The 24,031-nt window shown below is 42.5% G+C and overlaps 1 protein-coding gene across 1 annotated transcript in view; it reads right to left on the bottom strand.

Moving 5' to 3' along the window:
• ADAMTS9 (ADAM metallopeptidase with thrombospondin type 1 motif 9) overlaps positions 1-24,031 on the bottom strand; it is a 256,075-nt gene that overhangs the window by 136,697 nt on the left and 95,347 nt on the right. Inside the window, exons 10-16 of the mRNA XM_073569764.1 lie at positions 20,860-21,001; positions 16,528-16,635; positions 11,777-11,922; positions 10,879-11,060; positions 10,662-10,798; positions 6,622-6,739; positions 2,837-2,932 (exon numbers count right to left, since the gene is read on the bottom strand). Coding sequence (XP_073425865.1) covers positions 2,837-2,932; positions 6,622-6,739; positions 10,662-10,798; positions 10,879-11,060; positions 11,777-11,922; positions 16,528-16,635; positions 20,860-21,001 — 929 coding nt within the window. The remainder of the gene's footprint in view (positions 1-2,836; positions 2,933-6,621; positions 6,740-10,661; positions 10,799-10,878; positions 11,061-11,776; positions 11,923-16,527; positions 16,636-20,859; positions 21,002-24,031) is intronic.

The raw sequence follows: 24,031 nt of genomic DNA, 5'->3' as shown, positions 1-24,031 counted from the left end.
TTATATACAGTAGATGACACAGCGCTCATTATTGACAACAGGTGATGTCACAGCTCACCTCCTCCTCCTGCACTATGACTGATAACACCTCTATATACAGTAGATAACACGAGATCCACCATTCACAATAGGTGATGTCACAGCTAAGCTTCTCCTCCTGTACAATGAATGATAACCTCTATATACAGGAGATAACACAGGATCCACCATTCACAAAAGGTGGTGTCACAGCTCACCTCCTCCTGTACAATGACTGATAACACCTCTATATATAGGAGATAACACAGGATCCACCATTCACAATAAGTGGTGTCACAGCTCACCTCCTCCTGTACAATGACTGATAACACCTCTATATACAGTAGATAACAAAGGATCCACCATTCACAATAGGTGATGTCACAGCTCACCTCCTCATCTGCCTGCACAATGATTGTAAACACCTCCATGTATAAGAGATAACACAGGATCCACCATTCACAATAGATGATGCCACGGCTCACCTCCTCCTCCTTTACAATGAATGATAACCTCTATATACAGGAGATAACACAGGATCCACCATTCACAAAAGGTGGTGTCACAGCTCACCTCCTCCTGTACAATGACTGATAACACCTCTATATATAGGAGATAACACAGGATCCACCATTCACAATAAGTGGTGTCACAGCTCACCTCCTCCTGTACAATGACTGATAACACCTCTATATACAGTAGATAACAAAGGATCCACCATTCACAATAGGTGATGTCACAGCTCACCTCCTCATCTGCCTGCACAATGATTGTAAACACCTCCATGTATAAGAGATAACACAGGATCCACCATTCACAATAGATGATGATGCAGTTCACCTCTTCATCTGCCTGTACAATGACTGATAATATCTCTATATACAGTACAGTAGATAACACGGGACCACCATTCACAATAGATGGCATCACAGCTCACCTCCTCCTCCTGTACAATGACAGATAACCTCTATATACAGGAGATAACACAATTACCTTTGCCAGATTAGAGTATGTTCAGATACTTGCAAGATTGTTTTATACAGTAATGTGAAAAATTAAAAAATAAATGTCTAAATTGTTATCATTATAACTTATTTAAACAATAGGTTATTTTATGATAATAAATTCCACTTATTCCCTTATCGACATGGACAAGTAGCATGCATCTTTTGTCACATGTCGGATGCTGGTTGTATAGAGCAGGCTCAGGAGCTGAACCTGCTCCATACTGGGCAGACGCCTGATGTGCTTTGCAGCCAGCATCTGTGTCTAAAAGTCACAATCACAGTTTATCACAGACAGCAACATTTAAACGTCCTACTTGTGTAAAAATAAATTAAACAAAAAAAATAGCAGAATTGCCTTCTTAGTATTTTTTTCCATTTTACCCTACGTGTTTTTTTTTTTTTTTCAATTTTTCAGTACATTACATGGTACCAAGAATGGTGTTATTCAAAACTAAAATGTGTCTTGCAAAAAAAATGGATGGAAAAATATAAAAGTTATGGCTCTTGGAAGAACAGGATGAAAAAAAATAAAAGAGTAAAAGTAAAAAAAGTAAAAATCTTACTAAGCCTTAAAAGAGTCAAATGGACACTCCACGGTGGAAAAAATAAATGATATGCTGTTTTATGCCTAGAGCAAAATGTGAGGATGTGGAGCATGTCAAAGGCATTATCGGACTATCTACTCTGGTGCCAGTCTTAATAAAATTAATTCTATACATTTTTTTTTTTTACAACTTTTTTTTTTTTTACAAAGATACAGAAACAAGATTACCCGCTGCGGAACCCCAAATTGAAGTTGTTCCTGATGGAGCTTATTTCATTTTCCATTGTCTTTTTGACTCTCATCTCATTGAACTGATCGTCGCCCAGACAAGCCGATATCACTCCACCTAAATTGGGGATCAACTTACAGGATCCTGGTCCTGCGTCTACGTCAATGGTCCACGGCCTCCAGATATGAGCTTTTGGATTCCTCAGCACCTCTTCTGATTTGTGGGACTGGAGTGATGTCATGCATGAGTTACGCTGCATTGATGATATCGTACCGGACCGACAAATCATAAAAAGTCATAAGAGGTAGTTTGCACGGCTCCAATCCACCGGTTTGGGACTACTGACATGTTTACTGGACCAGGGTTCTGCAAATTTATCTGTAGGGTAGACTTACTCTAGTACTGATGACCGGTAACAACATCTATAGCACAATCAATGCCCGTTCCACGCACCCTCTGTGTCCTATCTCCCTGTCCCAAAAGTTTTGCTAGGGTGCCGAGGCTCAATGGCATGACAGAGCATCCCAACGTCACCCACAAGAATCCTTTACTGGTTTCTTTGAGTTTTCAGCTCTCTGATGCAAACTCTTTCAAGATTTTCCTAATTTTCTATGAGTCTCCAGGAGGTCGCGGGTGATTTGGTAAGTAAGCACTTGTTTCAATCCGCTTGCATTGCCAATGCTTTATTTCCCCCTGTGGTGGCACTGTAGGAGAAATGAGCACTTCAGCTTCGTTCTCCTGACGATCGCACCTGATCGCTGAGGATCTCAGAAGCAGGACAACTTCTGATCGTCTAATTTTTGGGGGCAGACCTAACAAAACGGGGATTGGGGTAGAAGTGGAAATCCTTTTATTGAAAACTAGACGTTCCTGGGACTTTAATAACGCTTAAAATAACACTTGTACATATGAGCCAGTAAAGTGTCAGCACGGATCGACTTCAGTCGTAGCTAAAGAGAGGATGGAAGGGCTTGCCAAGATTAAGACACAGTCTGTACTTAACATCCTCCGTGGAATTCAATCACAGTGTGGTCTCACCAAGGTAGTTGTCATCTTCCGGCTTCCCTGAGTAGCTGTGCTGCCGCACATCAATGTTAGTAGCGCCGGCTGGAATACGAACCACGGTATTGTAGCCTGGGAAGCACAAAAGATGAAGTGCACGGTTAGTTCACATTAATGGGCAGGATGTTCCTTAGAAAAGCCTTCGAGGGCTACACATCTGCCAAATGCATGCAGCATCACTTCAAAACACAACTTTCTATGTTTACAGAGAACAAAGGGAGAAAAGCATGGCCGCTCGTTGTGTTAGGCTTCCATGGCACAGGCGACCCGTGCCGTTGTGTCTGAGATGTCTCTTTGCAGCTCGTTAGATCATATTCTTACTGCAAAACTTTTGGATTGTCTTCAAGAGTTGTTTAGGAGACCACGGGTAAGCAAAACACTGTCACCCCCACCATTGTCTCGAGGCTTCACGAGTTCCGACAACTCTTCTGAGATAGCCAACATTTTCAAAAACTTTCTCAAAAGCGATCCAAATTATAGGCAATGGGCCAATCGATTTTTTTAACAAAATATTGTTTAAATCAGGTATTTTTTTATTATTTAAAACGGGGTTGTCCAGTGAAAACAAGTTATTATCACCTATTGATCGGTGGCGGTCCAACAGCTGGGATGTGCGCTAATCGTCAGAACGTTGCACTTATCCCTCACTGCCACTTCATTCATTCCCTATGGGGCTGGCAAACACTGCACTCAAGATTTTTCCAGAAGCCCCATAGAGAATAAATGGAGCAGCAGACGGGCACCCAACCCAATTGTATCGGGGATATAGGTGCCCTGTCGGGGTTAATAAGTCCTCATTCTGCCGATCAGTGTGGATCCCAGTGGTCAGTTCCCGCAGATCAATAGGTTATCACTGATTCTTTGGATAGGTGATAATAACTTTTTTTCACTGGACTGCCCCTTAAATAATGGTCCTTTCAGTTGTGCATATCACTACCTGTACATTGGCAATAACAGCAACAGACAGGCTCTAACTAATTAATTTCTACAGGAGAGATTTCTAGGAATGCTCTGATCTGTATTAGTGTCGTTCCGAAGGAAGGAGGAGGAGGTGAGCTGTGACATCACCTATTGTGAATGGTGGATCCTGTGTTATCTACTGTATATAGAGGTGTTATCAGTCATTATACAGGAGGAGAAACGGGTGAGCTGTGACATCACCTACTGTGAATGGTGGATCCTGTGTTATCTACTGTATAAAGAGGTGTTATCAGTCATTATACAGGGGGGAAACAGGTGAGCTGTGACATCACCTATTGTGAATGGTGGATCCTGTGTTATCTACTGTATATAGAGGTGTTATCAGTCATAGTACAAGAGGAGGAAGAAGTAAGCTGTGACATCATCTATTGTGAATGATGGAACCTGTGTTATTTAGTGTATATAAAGGTATTATCAGTCATCCTACAGGAGGAGGTGAGCTGTGACATCACCTATTGTGAATGGAGGATCCTGTGTCATTTGTATATAGAGGTTATCATTCATTGTCAAGGAGGAGGAGGTGAGCTGTGACATCACCTATTGTGAATGGAGGATCCTGTGTCATCTGTATATAGAGGTTATCATTCATTGTCAAGGAGGAGGAGGTGAGCTGTGACATCACCTATTGTGAATGGTGCATCCTGTGTTATTTACTGTATATAAAGGTATTATCAGTCACCCTACAGGAGGAGGTGAGCTGTGACATCACCTATTGCGATGGCAATGAGACAGTAAAGAGCAAGAAGGTTGAGTCTAGTATTGGACTTAGTGGCCACTGTGTAAACTGCAAGATTTCTAAATTTTTTTTTTATATAGATTGTTATATGGAAAATTGAAAAAAAAAAAAAGTTAAATATACTTAACTTAATACATAAATACGCATTAATACTTAATAGATAAAAATCAGATGTAAACAATAGATCACATTCCCTTTAAAGACGTAATCAGTTAACAAAAAAAAAAGAACCAAATGCTATTAAATACTATTAACGATATCTATAACTTTGTATGTAACCCCCCTTCTCATGTACAGCACCATGGAATTAATGGCGCTATATAAATAATAATAATAATATAAAATACATACATGCACAGAAAAACAATAACCACCTCTCCCATACCCTGCCGATCCAGCGCAGACATTTTAGTGGTCCGCTTGGTCTTTAATGATAATGACCAGATAGCACATGATCACTAATTCCGCTCACCGGCTTCATCAGTTCAGCAGCACTGGGATTATGGGTTAGTGCTCAGCAGTGATCCAGTAAGTTCGGTAGGTGATTGCTGCAGCGGTCATGTGCTGGTTCGTTGTGAACAAATACCGGGAGGGCCGCCACTGGATCGGCAGAGGACAAAAGGTGAGTAGGTTGTTTTTTAATAATATTTGCCCACCATAAAGGGTTTTTCCCGCTGGGAGAATTGATGTAATAAGATAGACTATCATTTCCTAGTCAGTTTAGGGAGCATGCCAGTGTAAGGGGTTACAGAGACTAACCCATGCCCCAAACACGTCCCGGTTAACTAAGGTTTTAATATGTGTTGTAATGTACCTGACGCTGCTATGTACTGTATATATGTATGTTGTGTATATAGGGATAGTGCTGTTATAGGGTTAGCCAGAGAGGGGGGTATAGTAGGATAGTAATAGGAGTTTAGTATAATAAATAGCTAATATAGGAGGGGCCTACTGTGGGTAAGCCAGGAGTATTTCCTGAATGTAGTTAGTAGGGCCAGGGAGCCCGTACAGTCCTGCAGGGCCTTAGAGCCCAGGCAACACAGTGGGCCCCGTCACGTTTCAAACTAGGAGCCCAGTCATCCAGGGCTTGAGAATTGAAGGACACAGCAACAGTGGAATGCAGGGCAGCATCAAGATGTGGCAGCTGACTACGTGGGCAGGTGCCCTCATGACTGGGGCTAAACAGACAGGGGAACTCCTGAAGGTAGTAAAGCTGGACAGACGGAATGCTGCGGTACCAGAAGAGTCGGTACGACCCAGGAGCATTCTAGAAAAAGTAGGGAAAAGCACAGGAAGGATGTGTACTATGATATTCCCTGTGATGTTGCTGCAACTGAGCTGGATGTACTGCAAATGCATTCAAGTAAAGTTGTGTGTTACAAGTTGAAACTGGACTCTGTCTCTCTTTGTATGAAATCAGCAGGACTGAATCCACAGCAGACCAGAAGGGACCCTGATGGTTCAGAAGGCGTTAAAGAAGGTAAGCTGCAAAGAGGACATTGTATACATGTGTCGGGTGGCCAGGGTGCGCCTAAGCAGCCATCATTGTGGGCCACGACTACGGCCCTGTCACCCCTCACACCAGGACCATCATCGATCCTCTGATGGGGATCATAACCCTGAGGATTTTCCCCAATTTTTCTTGCAAAACAAAATGCAACCCAACTCCATTTACTTGGCTGCTGCCCCTTTGCACGAAGACCCCTACTGATAATGAAATGATAGCATGTCCTATTAGTATCTTAGCATTGAAACACTCTTTTAAAGGGGTTTTCTACTTTCAGGAAAATAGACCCCAAATGTTCTAAAATAGCCAGAGTGCTGCCACTACGCTCAGTGATTGGCTATAGTGTTGATGCTGTTGACGTGATGTCATTGCTACAGCCAAAACATTGAGACCCGAGCTGCGACGGGACGGATATAGGGAGTGGGTGGGGAGGAGTGGAAAAAAACACCATTAAATAAACCATAACATGTCATGTTGAAAGTTGTATTCTTACGGCACTAAACAGTACGGCCAAACCCTCTCTTTATAGCTACCTACCGTAATGTACTATGTTAAACGTTCCAGCTACGGTCTTGCAGGAAGAATTGTCCCCGCCACAAACGCCACATTTATCTCTTCTAGCTTTCGAGTTTAGGACGTGATCACAACCAGCTTGCTTTAAAAAAAAGATATTGAAAAGATCCATGAAAAAAAAAAAAAGTACAGTTCTTATCAACCTTGTCAGTACAATGACTCCCTTAGCATGCCTCAGTCCCCGATCGGTCGTATGACGGACACCATTTCTGCTCATTGGACCCAATCACCCATTGTTATGGGATAAAAAAAAAATCTACTTTTTTCCACCAAAACAGCACCCCCGATGTCCATATTCTGTATTGCAACTCAACCTCGATCATTTGACGGGTCAGAAAATAAAGGGATCATCACGGCGATGGCGGCGGTCACAGGCTATACTACGGGCATCACCGGTTAGGAATAAGAGCCATGCTGCCGCGGAGGTCAACATTGTCAAGGCGAAGAAGAGTTGAGTATGGTTTATTTGGCTATTTTATAATATTCGCAGGTCTTTTGTTTTTTATAATCTTATTTAAAACTTGGATAACCCTTTCAAGCGTTACATGGTATCTATGAAAATGAATGGTGTATCCATGTACTGCATGGACACTTCAACTCGTCCACAGATCGAAATGGTCTTCACTTGGGTTAAATGAATAGGTACTTTTATCGACCCAAAATGTCTCAATACGTTATTTAAAAATATTTTTTTTTATTAGAGATTGCACCGAATGTTACTGCAGATATAGAGGAGATAAACTTTTAGGTGTGATGTCCCTTTAAGAACTTGATTAAAGTTTGGGCCAAGTTCCCTCTTTTTCCCCCAGACATAAACGAAGATAGGGTTTCATGTTTTATCATAATTTACTAGAAGTCGTTGGATGATGATGTGTCCGGCTTCTGTTTGTTTAGTAGACGTTTTCCCGAGCCTGTAGATGGCGCTGTTGTTACTACGATCCACACGATAGTATTGGTCAGCACCAAAAATTCATCAAAAATGTTAAAAAAAAAAAAAACATTTAAAGGAAAGCAAATGGCTCGAGTCTATATTCAGTGAAGAAGACGAGAAAGTGAAATGATGCGTGATTTTCAGCGCCCCTTCAAATTCTCTGTTGTCATAAAAGTTCTACTTTAAATTCAGCAAAAATTAATCTGACATTGACCCAAAGCCGTAAAGTGGAAATTTAGACATTCTAGCAAAAAGATCAGTAAATTTTGATAAAAAAAAAAGCCCCATAATTTTCTCCACATCCTGAACAGAAACATGTGCCAAGAGAATGAGGTGCCAGTCTAGGGCACAACCGGGGTCACCAGAGTTGAAAACTTGATTTTTTGGGGGGAATCTGGGGTCTTCTGTGAATCCACGCACACAATCTGCCCTGAGTTCCTTGGGGGGGGAAGTTTTTCAAGCTGTTGACTGTTTACATTCAATAACCGTATTAGAGGCAAGTTTTGTAATGCTTGCCCCTGTGTCTCGCATTATATTTTAAAGGCAATAACCCCGATAAGGCACTTGTCTGAGCTTTAAAGGGAATCTGGCAGCAGGCTTTTGAAGTGTAATCTGAGAGCAGCATGATGCAGGGGCGGGGACCCCGATTCCAACGATGTGTCACTTACCAGGCTGTGTGTTGCAGCCTCAATAAAAATCAGTGTTTTAGGAGCTTGAGGTTAATGCTAGAAGACTAGTTGTCTCGTACCTGCTAGTCCTGCTGCTTTGTACAACCCGGCCCCTGTCACTGATTGGCAGCAGTGAGCACAGAAAGCAGCCAATCAGTGGTGTGGGAGGGGTTGTACAGTTTTCTGCATCTGAACACTGCTACATTTTCATCAGAGAAAACAGTCATTTTATCAAAATGACAGCAAGCAGACCAGTAAGTGATACATCACTGGAATCAGGCTCTTCTGCCCTATATTATGCTGCTGTCAGACTACATAGCAAAAACCTGGTGACAGATTCCCTTTAAAGGGTTTGCATGCACATGCCGACACTTTTTTTTTTTCATTGCCCCAATCTAAAATGTGCAGATGGATATTGAAAAAAATCTCACCGTTTTGTGCCCACAGCTCCAATGCATACCTATATGTTTCCATGGTTACACAGACTTAGTTGCATATATCAATAGTATAATAGAATAATAAAAGTAAAAAAAAAAAAAAAACGCTCAGGCACCTACAATAAAATGACTGATCAGGGCACAAGGAAAATATGAAGCAGTAGTTAAAAAAAAAAAAAAAAAAAAAGCTGGAAAAGCCCTTTCATCATTTTCTCATTGGATACAATGAAACTTCACATAATGTCATTTGTGATTGACAAAAGGGGGGGTAACTCGCCCTCACGGCCGGACTGGAACACAATGGATCTTTCAGAAGCGGCAGAACAATACTGCCAAATACTAAAAGATCTTTCAAACAAAAGAGTGGAAAAATTGTATGCGACATTTACTACTGTAATATTACTATAAAAGAACAATAGGAATGGCGATAAAAGGAAAGAAAAAGTCACATACCGCACACGCTATAAACGACATATGCCCCATAGGGGGTATGGACAGCGCAGAGGGACCCCGCATATCAACCATAAGGGTGACTCACTCCCTCCTTATATTCCACGGCCAGCAGTGTATCTGCCATGTGTTCCTATATTTCCCCTACAAGACAAATTCCTGTCTGACTGCAGCAAAATGTTGAGGATGATACATGTGACACACGCATTATGAAGACAAGACCCTTAAAAGCTTCCACAGCGCAATGGCCCTGGGAAAAAATCTGCAGTTTGGTGATGATGGCATTGGTTGCAAGTGGAAGTGAAGGGATCTCTATCAGAATGTTAGGAAGTTCGTTGGAACGGGCCAATTTGAACAATTTGCAATTCGTTTCACACGAATCGCCAAAAAAAATGTGTCCACCACTATTTCACAGAAAACAGAAAATTACATGAGCCAGAGAAGGCTCACATGACGTCAGGCGCGGCAGCGCAGGCTTCATCATAATGCCTTGTAGCTATCAAATCATATGGTATATCACAGCCAATAAGGAACAACTATCGTGGTCTGTGTAAAAGCTGAGGAACGGAATGCAGCAGCCATTTTTTGGTGAATCTGGAAAAAGAGAGCACAGAGATTTCCTATCTGTTTATCTGTATCTGTCTAAATAAAAAAATGAGGGCATCACTCCAAAGTCAGATTGGAGAAAATGGATTTTATTCAGCCCATGCTTGAGCTAATTAAAATCACCATCTCACCATTTTCACCATCTGACTTTGAAATTCTGCTCCATTTTTTGTATTTATATGCAAAAGACTTTTGGTGATAACCCTGGCGGCTTTGCACCCATTTTTGCATGACAAGGGCTGCATTTATTTTTTTTATCTATTACCTATCTGTCTATCTACCTATATATTTATATCTATCTATATATCTGTTTACTGTATCTATTCCTTATCTATCCATCTATAATCTACCTATCCCATATCTATCTATCATCTTTCTACTATCTATCCATTATCTACCTATCTATTTATCTATTATCTATCATCTATCATCATCATCTATTATCTATCTATCATCTATCTATCATCTATCTATTATCTATTAGACAATAGATAATAGATAGATAGATGACATCTATTATCTATCATCTATCTATCATCTATCTATCATCTATTGTCTGTCTATTGTCTATCTATTATCTATCATCTATCTATTTATCTATTATCCATATATAATCTGTTATCTATCTATTATCTATCATCTATTGTCTATCATCTATCTATCTATCATCTATCTATCTATCATCTATCTTTCTATCATCTATCTATCTTTCTTTTCCCATTACCTTTCTGATTAATCGTTATTGTCGCCCTCTTTCCTGCACTCACACTAATCATGCTCCTTATAGCTATAGGGTCCGGACTCGGTACCATCTTCCCTCCGCTGTTCACTTCTTCATTGTTCTCAGTGATTTAGTACAGGCCACAAGAGATAGAAATGAGAACTGCACAAATCAAGCGCATAAGTATTTACCCGGCACAGTCCTTGCACACAGATATCATTTGTGTCTGGTCCGCATGACGTCCCATCGACGACCCTGTCCCTGAGCTGATAATAGGCTGTGCTTCCTGCCACCCGGCAGAATAGTTTACACCGGTCCTTCATTAGAACTGCGGACAGATAGAAATGCTTTGTCAATAACGTTTAAATTCAGCAGAACGAGAGGAAGGCACAATGGGGCAGCACGTACTTCCGCTGTATTTAGGCACCCAGCGCACATTAGGAGGTAGGCCATTGATATTGAAATGTTTCCCGTCAAAATCAGAACACTGCTCCTCCCTGAAGTCCTTCTTCTGCTTTGAGCAGGGCTCGGTATTACAAGACTTAAATTTCATCCTGCGTCCCACGCAGTATTTACCACCATTCTTTGGCCTGGAAAAACAGAAAAAAAAAAAAGTTGAGGACAATTTGACAAAATTCAGTTTTATAGGAGCCCTACCTGAATAACCTTTTTAAATTTGTCTTCCAAGGATATGCCGACATCATAAGGGTTTAAATTGAGTGGGGGGAGAGCCGCAGAATTAGAACTGTGCAGATGAAAAGAGTGGCTCCCTGTTGGGAGGACTCGACGTGTCCATGCATTACATAGTTGCCCATTCATTTAAATACGGTCCATGTAATACTACATTTGCCCTGTAGTGGCCACTGCAGGAAAAATGAGCAGGTGCACAAAGTATTCCTTGGAGATATCAGTTGATTGCAATTGGATAGAGAAGCCAGAACTGTAGCGATCAGTTGATCATCGGGTGCAAAGTTCTTAAAAGTAGTGTCCAAATGGTTTAATATACAGAATACATACTGTATGTTTTAAAGAGTATTTCCTTCTTAAAAGGCTTATCCCACTATGTATTAGTTATTTACAGGATTAGTAATAAAGGTATGATTGGTGAAGGTCTGAACATTGGGACCTAATGCATCATAAGAACAGGGGTCCTGTGATGCCATAGACTTCAAGCATGCTAACTACTCCATTGGACTCTATTTCGAAAATATGGGAGCCATGAATTTGAGGGACCTCAACATTTATGACACTCGGTATTTGCTTGCGCAGGTAGAAACTGATGTAATGTAATACAAAATGTACTTACTCAGGTCTGTTGCATTCTCGAATGGCGGTTTTGATCCCACCACTACAAGATCTAGAGCAAGCACCAAATGGTTTCCAAGGTCCCCAGGAACCATCGACAACTGAAGCATCGCGTTCTTTCGGGATACACAAGCCGTATTTGCAATGCTGTTGGCAATGATAATACGGGGTTAATGCCAATGTAGAGCGCACAATCACCTTTGCTCTAAACCGTGATTTTAGGTCCTCGTCACCAGAGTTGGTGTAAATCGATTCACACATCCCAGCTTATCAACCATGACAGAGGCCAATGGCAGATGGTCGGGAACGGGTCAACCGCCTCTTACCTGACAGCACCCGGGGCACTTTGTTATAATTGGTCAGTCTGGTGCAACGTCATCATGCTGCAAAGATCACATCAAACCAGGCCAGGTAATCAAAAGAAGAGCCACGGATTTGGTCTGGTAAGAGGGGGGGCTATCTTGCTCCCGTCTGACATGGTCTATGGAATGGGATGTGAAAACCAATTGGCACCAGCTCTACTCATCACTTTCTATGACTGAACAGGACAGGGTTTTCAGCTCCTCTCTGTAAAAAGAATGGTTTAATTCACGGGCGCAACCACTGGGTGGTCAACCTATAGACACATATTGCATAAACAACTTCCAATATACGGTATATATTTTGGCCAAGATGGTCTTCTCAAGCTTTTTATATTTGGATATATCAAGCTCCGAAGAAACATAAGGAAGGACACAACGGTTATACTAAAGGGTTATCTAGCAATGGGGTAACCTCTTGTAAGGCTCCATATTAGATAGATTGGCTGTCTATATGTACTCTTCCTATTCCTAAACCAAGTCATTTACTCCTTTGGTACTACAGGGAGGTTTCCAATGAATTTCCATTTAAAGAGGACCTGCCACCTCGTTTTCTTAGTTTATTCCCACTGATCCCTTGAATAATCCATTTTTTTAAATAAATATGCCAAATGTTTCCAGAGACATAGGCTTTTTCATTTTGTCCTAATTTTTATGGTCTTTACCAAAGGGTAGTGGCTCACAGGATTCCTAGGGCACATAGCATAATTATCTTATAAGCACCCACTTTCTTGGTAAAGGTGATAAAATTAGAACTAACTAAAAAGACCTATAGAAAGCAAAAATCAGAATACTCAGGTGAGCAGCTGGAATAAAATAAGTGCTCAAACCAGAAACTTCAGACCTGGTGTCAGGTCCTCTTTAGTTTGGTCCTCACTTTGCTCATTGAAGACCATCAACCAATGATTTCAGCTTCTAGGAATTCTAATGTCTTCCTTCGTAATTCCTCACTTTGAGGCGATTTCTGAATCAGCTGATAGAAAGCTCAACCAAGGTCAGGGGAGGTTTCGGGGAAAATGCATTTAGTCTGGAGCCGAAATAATCTCATAGTATAATTTGGTATAGAGAAGACACCTGCAGACAACGAAAAACTAGAAGAGCATTGCAGAAGGGATGCCTGTCCCCATCATTACATTTCAGAAAGACCCTACCTAACCAACTGAAATTCTAATTAAAGGCTGCTCTCCTTACAGCATGAGATGACTATGTAAGCACCGAGCACCCTAGGCCCCATATCACTAGGGTCTTTTCTGTGATCTTTAGGAAGAAGAAGCAGGAGGCTCCATCAGTGGTATCGGGATATGGAAGGTTGAGCTAGAACAATGGTTAAGGTAAGGGCAAAAGGCAAGGTATTGAATATACATGAGCAGAGTTTGACCCCATAGGTAATATACTTCCCTATGAGGGACGAACATATCATGGTGGCCAAGAGGTGAGGGGGCCACATCTATCTCCAAAAAGGGTGGAATTGTGCATTATGATGAGCTATTGGACAGCAGAGGGCCCATTGACTGCTTATGGACAGGGGCCCTCTTCTGTACGTGTCCGTCCCAGTTCCCTATGGTAGTGCTCTGATCGAAAAGATCAGGTGAACTACTATGGGTCTCGGGCATTATGACATATCCAAGGGAGATGTTTGATAGATGCAGATCCCACATTTCGGACTTGTGTGACTGTCCAATTGCAGAGGAACACCCATAGAAGGGAACGGAGAGAGAGACACATGTGCAGCCACGTCTCCATTCTCAGGTGGGTCCCTGCTCTCAAGATAAGTGTGACCCAGTCAATATTCTATACGCAGATCCGGTGAATTCTGTGGTTCCATCCTGGGGCAGAAAATAAATGGGCTAAAAAGGAAGAAGGAAATTTTGGGGTGCATCGCAAGTGCTGGGAACCCTGGGCTACATGTCCTTTACCTATGGCAACAGTCAAGGTTTGGGACACTCTCTATGCCAATTCCAAATGTAGACTGCAGGGGGCAGACTTTTCCTTGCATGATCACCTGGATCTGAGATTATGTCCGAAGCAAAAAGACCCCTCCGTTATCACAATAAAAGAAACACAGCGGATTCACCACTACCCTAATTTCCATCAATTACGCCCATGTTATGAAACAAATTAGGAAACTCTATACCGGAGCAAATAAAGTGAAAGTTAAGAAGAAAAAATTTTTTTCTCAAGATTTAATAAAGTTTAGTGAAACAAGAATCTTTCTGCTTATGAAACTTCATCTCTTTTGACCTTATTCTGTTTCTCCGACTTGAATTTTTCTTAACCCCAGCCTTTTGCACCTGAGGGGTCAACTTCTAACAATGGCCGTAACTTAATCCTGTTTCACCCGGGACATAGATGGAATTTATATTCCACCTGGAGAATGAAAATTCCTTCCTTATCAACAAGTGCTTTTTCAGATTTTATACCAATAATTACACGTTGGACAGGCTTTCTGCCCATGATTGCCCAATTGTGGCTGCCTCTGTGCCGAGAAGCCTGGACCAGATGGAGCTTTCCAGGCTGATCCAGGGTAAATCCGGAGATAACTTTGCCACTCTTTTTATATTATTTTCATTATCTCACTATTTTCTTTATGTCCACCTTTTAATCTGTGCTGAATAATTTCACAAGTATCTTTGTGGTAGTCGTGGTTTTTGTTGGCCTGATACAGAGCTCCAAATCCCCAGCAAACATGTAGAATTACGGTAAATAGTAAAATTCTAGCTTCCTATGGCCACCACTTCGTAGAGCGCAAAAGGGATTTTCCAATGAGAGCCTTGAGACCACTGATTGGCTGCAGTGGTGAGATGACTGATGAACAAGATGTCATTACAAAGGAAGTGATGACATCCTGTTTATCAGTCATTTGAGCTCTGAGATCACTGATTGGCTGCAGGGGTGAGATGACTGATGAACGGGATGTGATTGCACAGGAAGTGATGAAATCCTGTTTATCAATCACCTGAGCCCTGAGACCAATGATTGGCTGCAGGGGTGAGATGACAGATGAAAAGGATGTGATTGCACAGGTAGCAATGCCATCCTGTTTATCAGTCACCTGAACTCTGAGACCAATGATTGGCTGCAGTGGTGAGATGACTGATGAAAAAGATGTGATTTCACAGGAAGTGATGACATCCTGTTTATCAGTCATTTGAGCTCTGTTATCACTGATTGGCTGCAGTGGTGAGATGACTGATGAAAAGGATGTGACTGCACAGGTAGCAATGACATCCTGTTTATCAGTCACCTGAACTCTGAGACCAATGATTGGCTGCAGTGGTGAGATGACTGATGAAAAGGATGTGATTGCACAGGAAGTGATGACATCCTGTTTATCAGTCACCTGAGCTCTGAGATCACTGATTGGCTGCAGTGGTCAGATGACTGATGAACAGGATGTCATCACTTCCTGTGTAATCACATCCTTTTCATCAGTCACCTGAGCTCTGAGACCACTGATTGGCTGCAGGGGTGAGATGACTGATGAACAGGATGTGATTGCACAGGAAGTGATGAAATCCTGTTTATCAATCACCTGAGCCCTGAGACCAATGATTGGCTGCAGGGGTGAGATGACAGATGAAAAGGATGTGACTGCACAGGTAGCTATGACATCCTGTTTATTAGTCATCTGAGCTCTGAGACCAATGATTGGCTGCAGTGGTGAAATGACTGATGGGCAGGATGTGATTGCACAGGAAGTGATGACATCCTGTTTAACAGTCATTTGAGATCACTGATTGGCTGCAGTGGTGAGATGACTGATGAACAAGATGTCATCACAAAGGAAGTGATGACATCCTGTTTAACAGTCAGTTGAGACTACTGATTGGCTGCAGCGGTGAAATGACTGATGATCAGGATGCGATTGTACAGGAAGTGATGACATCCCGTTTATCAGTCACCTGACCTTGCATTCAGCCTCCTCATCGTGATTTATGGATTTTTTTTTATTTAATATCTATCTATATTATATCTCTCTCCCTTCTCAGTGCCAAATTTTTGAGTAGACCTAGAAAGGAAGGAGATGACATTATTCTTGCCCTGTATAGTCCACGGTGAAGATTGCTGATGTGAACCCTCAAACACAGTCTCCACTTCTCCTCTTATCTATTTCATTGTGGCCGGAGTCATTTTATAGCAGAACAGCAGGGACGTTTCACCACAATGAACCTCCGAGATGGTTCCCTGGGTCTGCAATTGGGGAGCAGCGAAGTGGAACTGTGGGAAAATCGACGTGGGAATTCACAGCGTCTTTGTGCGGGATTTTTACTGCTTCCTGTATGACATCAGCATCTCCATGATGGCTCTTTCATGGTACCGGCCTAGACAAGGATCACGTAACTGCGATGACAAAGACCAGTTATTCAAAATTAGAAATGTAAAAGTTTTTCACCTTTCCGGGCTCACATTCGGTCCCGTCCGCCCAAGGGGTGTGTTGAGTCCGGCAGCCCTTGTGAGGCCCCTCCATGTTAATGCACCACAGCCTCCGACATTGCATTTGCTACATGGGTACAAGCGAGATCGCACAGTCAATTCCCAGGCGGTTTAATGTATAACAGGTCAATGTATCTATTCAGCCAAAATTGCCTACACTGCACTTTAATAAAACGCTTTCTCAGAGCTCGGCTTCATTATTCAGAGCAAGGGACTCACTTTGTATGGCTTTAATGACCCTCGTTCTGCCCTCAAACAACCTATTTAAATATGGAACAAAGTTTACATTCACACTGGGAAATGCTGGAAACCTGGGAAATACACATGAACAGCGGCGGCTACGTAACCGGCACGTTACTGCACCGGAGAATGAAATTATCCCATGTCACCAAACTGAAAAGAATGCAAAATATATCATTTATAAAATAAGAATATTGATAGCTACTGAAAGAGATGCCTGGCAGCGAGCACCGGGAGAATTAAACATGGCTGGCGTGCAAGTCAGGCCTCGGACTATGGTTTTATACAGGATTACGGTTGTGTGCACCATAGACATCAATGGGTCTTTATTATATTTTCTTGTCTGGTTTCATAGGATAAAAAATATTCATGCCGGGCTCCAAAGGATGGAGTATTAGGCTGGTACAGACGAGCGTATTTGCGGTCCGACTGGCATCCAGACCAATGTTAGTCTATGGGGCCGTGCACATATCCGATTTTTTAATTGGACAATGAAAAAAAAAAATCGCAGCATGTCTTAGTTTGATCAAATGTTTGTATCACAAGTCAATGACTCCGTGGAAAATATCACACTGCACTCGGATGACATCTTACTGCAGTCTGATTTCCGCACACTGACACAATGGAGAAGATGGAGAAATTTTGTTCTCCGTCTTCTCCATAGTTGAGAAAATTGAATTAGACTATACTCACATTCTGATCAGTTTCATCAGAGTGTCATTTGCATATGTGACACGATTTGCTCATATGAGAGAATCATTGGCTGTCTACATGAGCCCTTACGGAGATAGTCTAAAAGCAGTAAGGGCTCACCATACAGTGCCACATCCCAAATGTGAGGGCCAAGGGTTCCATAGGACAAGACGGTAGGATTTATGTGAGACACTGTGCAGTTTGTGCACTTCTACGGTAGGGAGGTAGGTATAGGGGGTTTAGTTAGTTAAGTATAGGGGTCTAGGGAGGTAAGTATAGGGCATCTAGGGAGGTAAGTATAGGGGTCTAGGGAAGCAAGTATAGGGGGTCTAGGGAGGCAAGAATAGGGCTCTAGGGAGGCAAGTATAGAGGTCTAGGGAGGCAAGTATAGGAGGTACAGTTGTGGCCAAAAGTATTGACACCTCTGCAATTCTGTCAGCTAATACTCAGTTTCTTCCTGAAAATCATTGCAAACACAAATTCTTTGGTATTATTATCTTCATTTAATTTGTCTTAAATGAAAAAACACAAAAAGAATTGTCCTAAAGCCAAATTGGATGTAATTCCACACCAAACATAAAAAAGAGGGTGGACAAAAGTATTGGCACTGTTCGAAAAATCATGTGATGTTTCTCTAATTTGTGTAATTAACAGCACCTGTAACTTACCTGTGGCACCTAACAGGTGTTGGCAATAACTAAATCACACTTGCAGCCAGTTGACACGGATTAAAGTTGACTCAACCTCTGTCCTGTGTCCTTGTGTGTACCACATTGAGCATAGAGAAAAGAAAGAAGACCAAAGGACTGTCTGAGGACTTGAGAAACCAAATTGTGAGGAAGCATGAGCAATCTCAAGGCTACAAGTCCATCTCCAAAGACCTGAATGTTCCTGTGTCTACCGTGCGCAGTGTCATCAAGAAGTTTAAAGCCCATGGCACTGTGGCTAATCTCCCTAGATGTGGACGGAAAAGAAAAATTGACAAGAGATTTCAACGCAAGATTGTGCGGATGTTGGATAAAGAACCTCGACTAACATCCAAACAAGTTCAAGCTGCCCTGCAGTCCGAGGGTACAACAGTGTCAACCCGTACTATCCGTCGGTGTCTGAATGAAAAGGGACCGTATGGTAGGAGACCCAGGAAGACCCCACTTCTTACCTCGAGACATTAAAAAAGCCAGGCTGGAGTTTGCCAAAACTTACCTTAAAAAGCCCAAAACGTTTTGGAAGAATGTTCTCTGGTCAGATGAGACAAAAGTAGAGCTTTTTGGGCAAAGGCATCAACATAGAGTTTACAGGAGAAAAAAAGAGGCATTCAAAGAAAAGAACACGGTCCCTACAGTCAAACATGGCGGAGGTTCCCTGATATTTTGGGGTTGCTTTGCTGCCTCTGGCACTGGACTGCTTGACCGTGTGCATGGCATTATGAAGTCTGAAGACTACCAACAAATTTTGCAGCATAATGTAGGGCCCAGTGTGAGAAAGCTGGGTCTCCCTCAGAGGTCATGGGTCTTCCAGCAGGACAATGACCCAAAACACACTTCAAAAAGCACTAGAAAATGGTTTGAGAGAAAGCACTGGAGACTTCTAAGATGGCCAGCAATGAGTCCAGACCTGAATCCCATAGAACACCTGTGGAGAGATCTAAAAATGGCAGTTTGGAGAAGGCACCCTTCAAATATCAGGGACCTGCAGCAGTGTGCCAAAGAAGAATGGTCTAAAATTCCAGCAGAGCATTGTAAGAAACTTATTGATGGTTACTGGAAGCGGTTGGTCGCAGTTATTTTGGCTAAAGGTTGTGCAACCAAGTATTAGGCTGAGGGTGCCAATACTTTTGTCTGGCCCATTTTTGGAGTTTTGTGTGAAATGATCAATGTTTTGCTTTTTGCTTCATTCTCTTTTGTGTTTTTTCATTTAAGACAAATTAAATGAAGATAATAATACCAAAGAATTTGTGTTTGCAATCATTTTCAGGAAGAAACTGAGTATTACCTGACAGAATTGCATGGGTGTCAATACTTTTGGCCACAACTGTATAGGGAGGTTAGTATAGGAGGTATAGGGAGGTTAGTATAGGGGGTTTAGGGAGGCAAGTATAGGGGGTCTAGGGAGGCAAGTATAGGGGTCTAGGGAGGCAAGTATAGGGGGTCTAGGGAGGCAAGTATAGGGGGTCTAGGGAGGTAAGTATAGGGGTTCTTGGGAAGCAAGTATTGTGGGTCTAGGGAGGTAAGTATTGTGGGTCTAGGGAGGTAAGTATAGGGGGTCTTGGGAAGCAAGTATAGTGGGTCTAGGGAGGTAAGTATAGGGGGTCTTGGGAAGCAAGTATAGGGGGTCTAGGGAGGCAAGTATAGGGGGTCTAGGGAGGTAAGTATAGGGGGTCTAGGGAGGTAAGTATAGTGGGTCTAGGGAGGTAAGTATAGGGGGTCTTGGGAAGCAAGTATAGTGGGTCTAGGGAGGTAAGTATAGGGGGTCTAGGGAGGCAAGTATAGGGGGTCTAGGGAGGCAAGTATAGGGGGTCTAGGGAGGCAAGTATAGGGGGTCTAGGGAGGCAAGTATAGGGGGTCTAGGGAGGCAAGTATAGGGGGTCTAGGGAGGCAAGTATAGGGGGTCTAGGGAGGCAAGTATAGGGGGTCTAGGGAGGCAAGTATAGGGGGTCTAGGGAGGCAAGTATAGGGGGTCTAGGGAGGCAAGTATAGGGGGTCTAGGGAGGCAAGTATAGGGGGTCTAGTGAGGCAAGTATAGGGGGTCTAGTGAGGCAAGTATAGGGGGTCTAGTGAGGCAAGTATAGGGGGTCTAGGGAGGCAAGTATAGAGGGTCTAGGGAGGCAAGTATAGGGGGTCAAGGGAGGTAAGTATAGGGGGTCTAGGGAGGTAAGTATAGGGGGTCTAGGGAGGCAAGCATAGGGGGGTCTAGGGAGGCAAGTATTTGGGGTCTAGGGAGGTAAGTATAGGGGATCTAGGGAGGTAAGTATAGGGGTCTAGGGAGGTTAGTATAGCGGGTCTAGGGAGGTAAGTATAGGGGTCTAGGGAGGTTAGTATAGGGGGTTTGGGGAGGTAAGTATAGGGGGTCTAGGGAGGTTAGTATAGCGGGTCTAGGGAGGTAAGTATAGGGGTCTAGGGAGGTTAGTATAGGGGGTTTGGGGAGGTAAGTATAGCGGGTCTAGGGAGGCAGTGAATCCTAGGATGGATCCCATCCTGAAGAGACTGGTACTATCAATGGTATATAATAGGGTTGGATGCCCTGTTAAATATGGGACGCTGGGACTTACTGGTGGCTGTAGATATGGAGAACTCCACAAGATATACCATAACAGCTCAGCTATCCAAAATGTATATACTCAAAATATAAAAGTACTAACCATGTAAGGGCACACTTGTGATCCAGGCCCAAATATCAACTCACATTGCTTATTGACATTGTATATGACACCCGGCAGCTGCTGAGGCATGGAATATGATCTTGATACAGGTTCATCAAGCAAACATTCACCATATCCTGTACTGGAAGGGAATAACACAGAATCAGCAGTGGATAAACGTCCATCCATTACATCTGATGCAATATCATACTGCAGAACACAACGACACCAATTCCCAGGTCTTCATTACTCACAGAAAATATTTCATGAATTGATGGATCTTTATTGTCAAACTACATAATATTCTGGCAGTTTGCAGATTACTGAAGATGGCAGGTCTAGAGGAGCCATCATATACTGACAATAACACAGACAGGACCGACAGGAGATCCAAAGACGAGGGAAATGCTAGGGACTTTGGTCCCTCAATTTTGCTGCTAAGTTTCGCCAAGGAAAAGAAAAGTGACCACTTTTTGTTTCACCTTCAATGACTCTGGGCCAAACTCAGTATCACTGAAATCCTGCGCAGGAGCTCGTCACCCATGGATTGTGTAGAAACACCACCAACACTTGGGCACTGTCCGGTATTGCTGCTGAGCCTCAGTTATATAGATATTGCCAGACAGAAGTACTCACAGACGAGTTTTGCCCCTTTTTTTCCATTCTCAAACAACACTTTTAAAGAGGACAGTTTTCTTCATATTTTATTCCTGCTGCTCCCAAGTATTCTTTTTTTTTAATCCACCATATAGTTCCAGACATATGGGCCTTTTCATTTAATGCAAATTTCTTTGGTCTTTACCAGAGGGGCGTGGTTCACATGATTCTCTGGGGGTGTTTTTTTAGGTTGCTCTGCATTATTACCCTACAATCAATACCTCCTTGCGAAGAACCATACAAATTAGCACTCAATAAAAAGGCTCATAATTCTATTTTTGATGGATTTATATACTGATCTAATACTGAAAATACCAGAACTTTTGAGGTAAAAAGAGGCTGCTCACACTGCTGTCCACCCTATCTGTTCTAATACTGGAGAAAACAGAGGTGCTGAGGTAAGAAGAAGCTGCTCACACTGCTCTCCACCTTGTCTAATCTAATACTGGAGATACCAGGGATGCTAATGTAAGAAAAGGCTGCTCACACTGGTGTCCACCCTGTCTAATCTAATACTGGAGATACCAGGGCTGCTGACGTAAGAAGAAGCTGCTCACACTGCTGTCCACCCTGTCTGTCTGATCGAATGCTGGAGATACCAGAAGTTCTGAGGTAAGAAGAGGCTACTCACACTGCTGTCCACCTTGTCTAATCTAATACTGGAGATACCAGGGATGCTGATGTAAGAAGAGGCTGCTCACACTGGTGTCCACCCTGTCTGTCTGATATAATACTGAAGAAACTAGGGGTGCCGAGGTAAGAAGGCACTGCAAATATTGCTGTCCTCCCTATCTGTCTAATTTAATACTGGCAATACCAGGGTGCTGAGGTAAAAAGAAGCTGCTCACACTGCTGTCCACTTTGTCTAATCTAATACTGGAGAAACCAGGGGTGCTGACTTAAGAGACTGCTCACACTGCTGTTCACCTTATCTGCCTGATCGAGTACTGGAGATACCAAGGGTACTGATGCAAAAAGAGGCTGCTCACACTGCTGTCCACCGTATATTACTGATCTAATACAGTAGAAACCGGGGGAGGTGAGGTAAGAAGAGGCTGCTCACACTACTTACTGTCCACCTGGTGCTTCTAAATGCCAAGCATATGCTGTATCCCACAGTTAGAATCCTAGAATATTAGAGTTGGAAGGGACTTCATGGTCATTGTGTCCAACCCCCTGCTCAATGCAGGATTCACTAAACCATCTAAGACAGATGTCTGTCCAGTATATATAGATGACCTATACTATATACTGTAAAGTTATTTCTAGTATTTCTAGGTCACAGCAGCGTAGTTTCCTACTACACAAGCTTACAGCACCTGTCCTGTGAACAATGGAGGCCTTTTTAAAATACCATATTATTGATTGGCACATTAAAGATATTTAGGAATTTATTTAGAAAGACATTTTCATTCTTTCTTTCTGGTTCCTACGTAACGGAGCAGCTTGGTAGTATTAAATCTCAATCATATTATAAGCAAAGCACACACTGTGTTATTGTTACTCTAAAAAACACGATTTGGGCAAAGCATTGAATTTTACTGGTGCTTTGCAGAGGTGGCCTTGTTGTTTCCTCTCCCTATCCAGGTATCCCCTCACACTGTCATACCAGGCCAAAATGTTCAATTAGAAAATCCTAAGCCAGCATGAGACCACCGGTTGCTTTGGTTACCCCGTTCCTGTGGCCGAGGAATGCTCAGCAAGGGTTGCCGGCAGACGAAGATTACTCCTTCTTTTATTACAGCATTCAGTGTCTGTAATAATTTATTAGCCCGTCTTCATGCACCATGCTAAGAGACTTCGTGGGAGTCCACGTCAGATTGCGAGACATCGGTGCCACTCAACTGTAGTCCCTCCAAGTGTCAGCGGAGACGAATAAATGGGCACTATTAAAACAATGTACCAGCGAGAAAATGGCAGGTTTTGACATCGGAACAATCCGACACAAGATATAGCGCAGGTTCTTAAATCAGTTTTGATGTACTGTGTATACCTAGCTGACAGGAATTTGAGGGTTATCCATGCATGAAGGGAAAATACGGCAAAAATGCCAGTAACTTTGATATGACAAAATACTTTGCAATATGCACAAACAGAGGTTTCACTTATTTCCGTGCCTTTGACAGGATATTTGAAGTGCCTTTAAGCCTTGCGAAGGGGACACATTTCTTTTAAGCTCCTCAAGGTGACACAAGTTTTAACAACGCTTTCCCCGGTGGAACCTCGGAAAGAAAGATGCTTCAAAGCTCTCAGCTTTTTTTCTTGAAACGACGGTTATTTCTATTCTGAAAAGGTATCATTATCATATGAAGTTGGCAAGAAAATGCAGTAAAAAAAATAATCAATTTTTGGGATTGGACAGCGGAAGAGGGTATAATACAAAAGGAGTCGTTGGATAAAGGATTTTTGATTTATGTATGTCAATACAAAAATTGCCATCATTACTCAATCCCTAGAAGATGACCTCCAAAACCCTCACATAGGAACCCAGTGGCCCTTTGGATCAGCTGTTTTT

The sequence above is a fragment of the Dendrobates tinctorius genome, unplaced genomic scaffold (assembly GCF_039654945.1).
Source record: "Dendrobates tinctorius isolate UK_male_01 unplaced genomic scaffold, ASM3965494v1 ptg000027l, whole genome shotgun sequence".
In the NCBI taxonomy this organism is placed as follows: domain Eukaryota; kingdom Metazoa; phylum Chordata; class Amphibia; order Anura; family Dendrobatidae; genus Dendrobates; species Dendrobates tinctorius.
The sequence above is the reverse complement of the archived record's forward strand: the minus strand, read 5'-3'. Positions and strand labels throughout refer to the sequence as shown.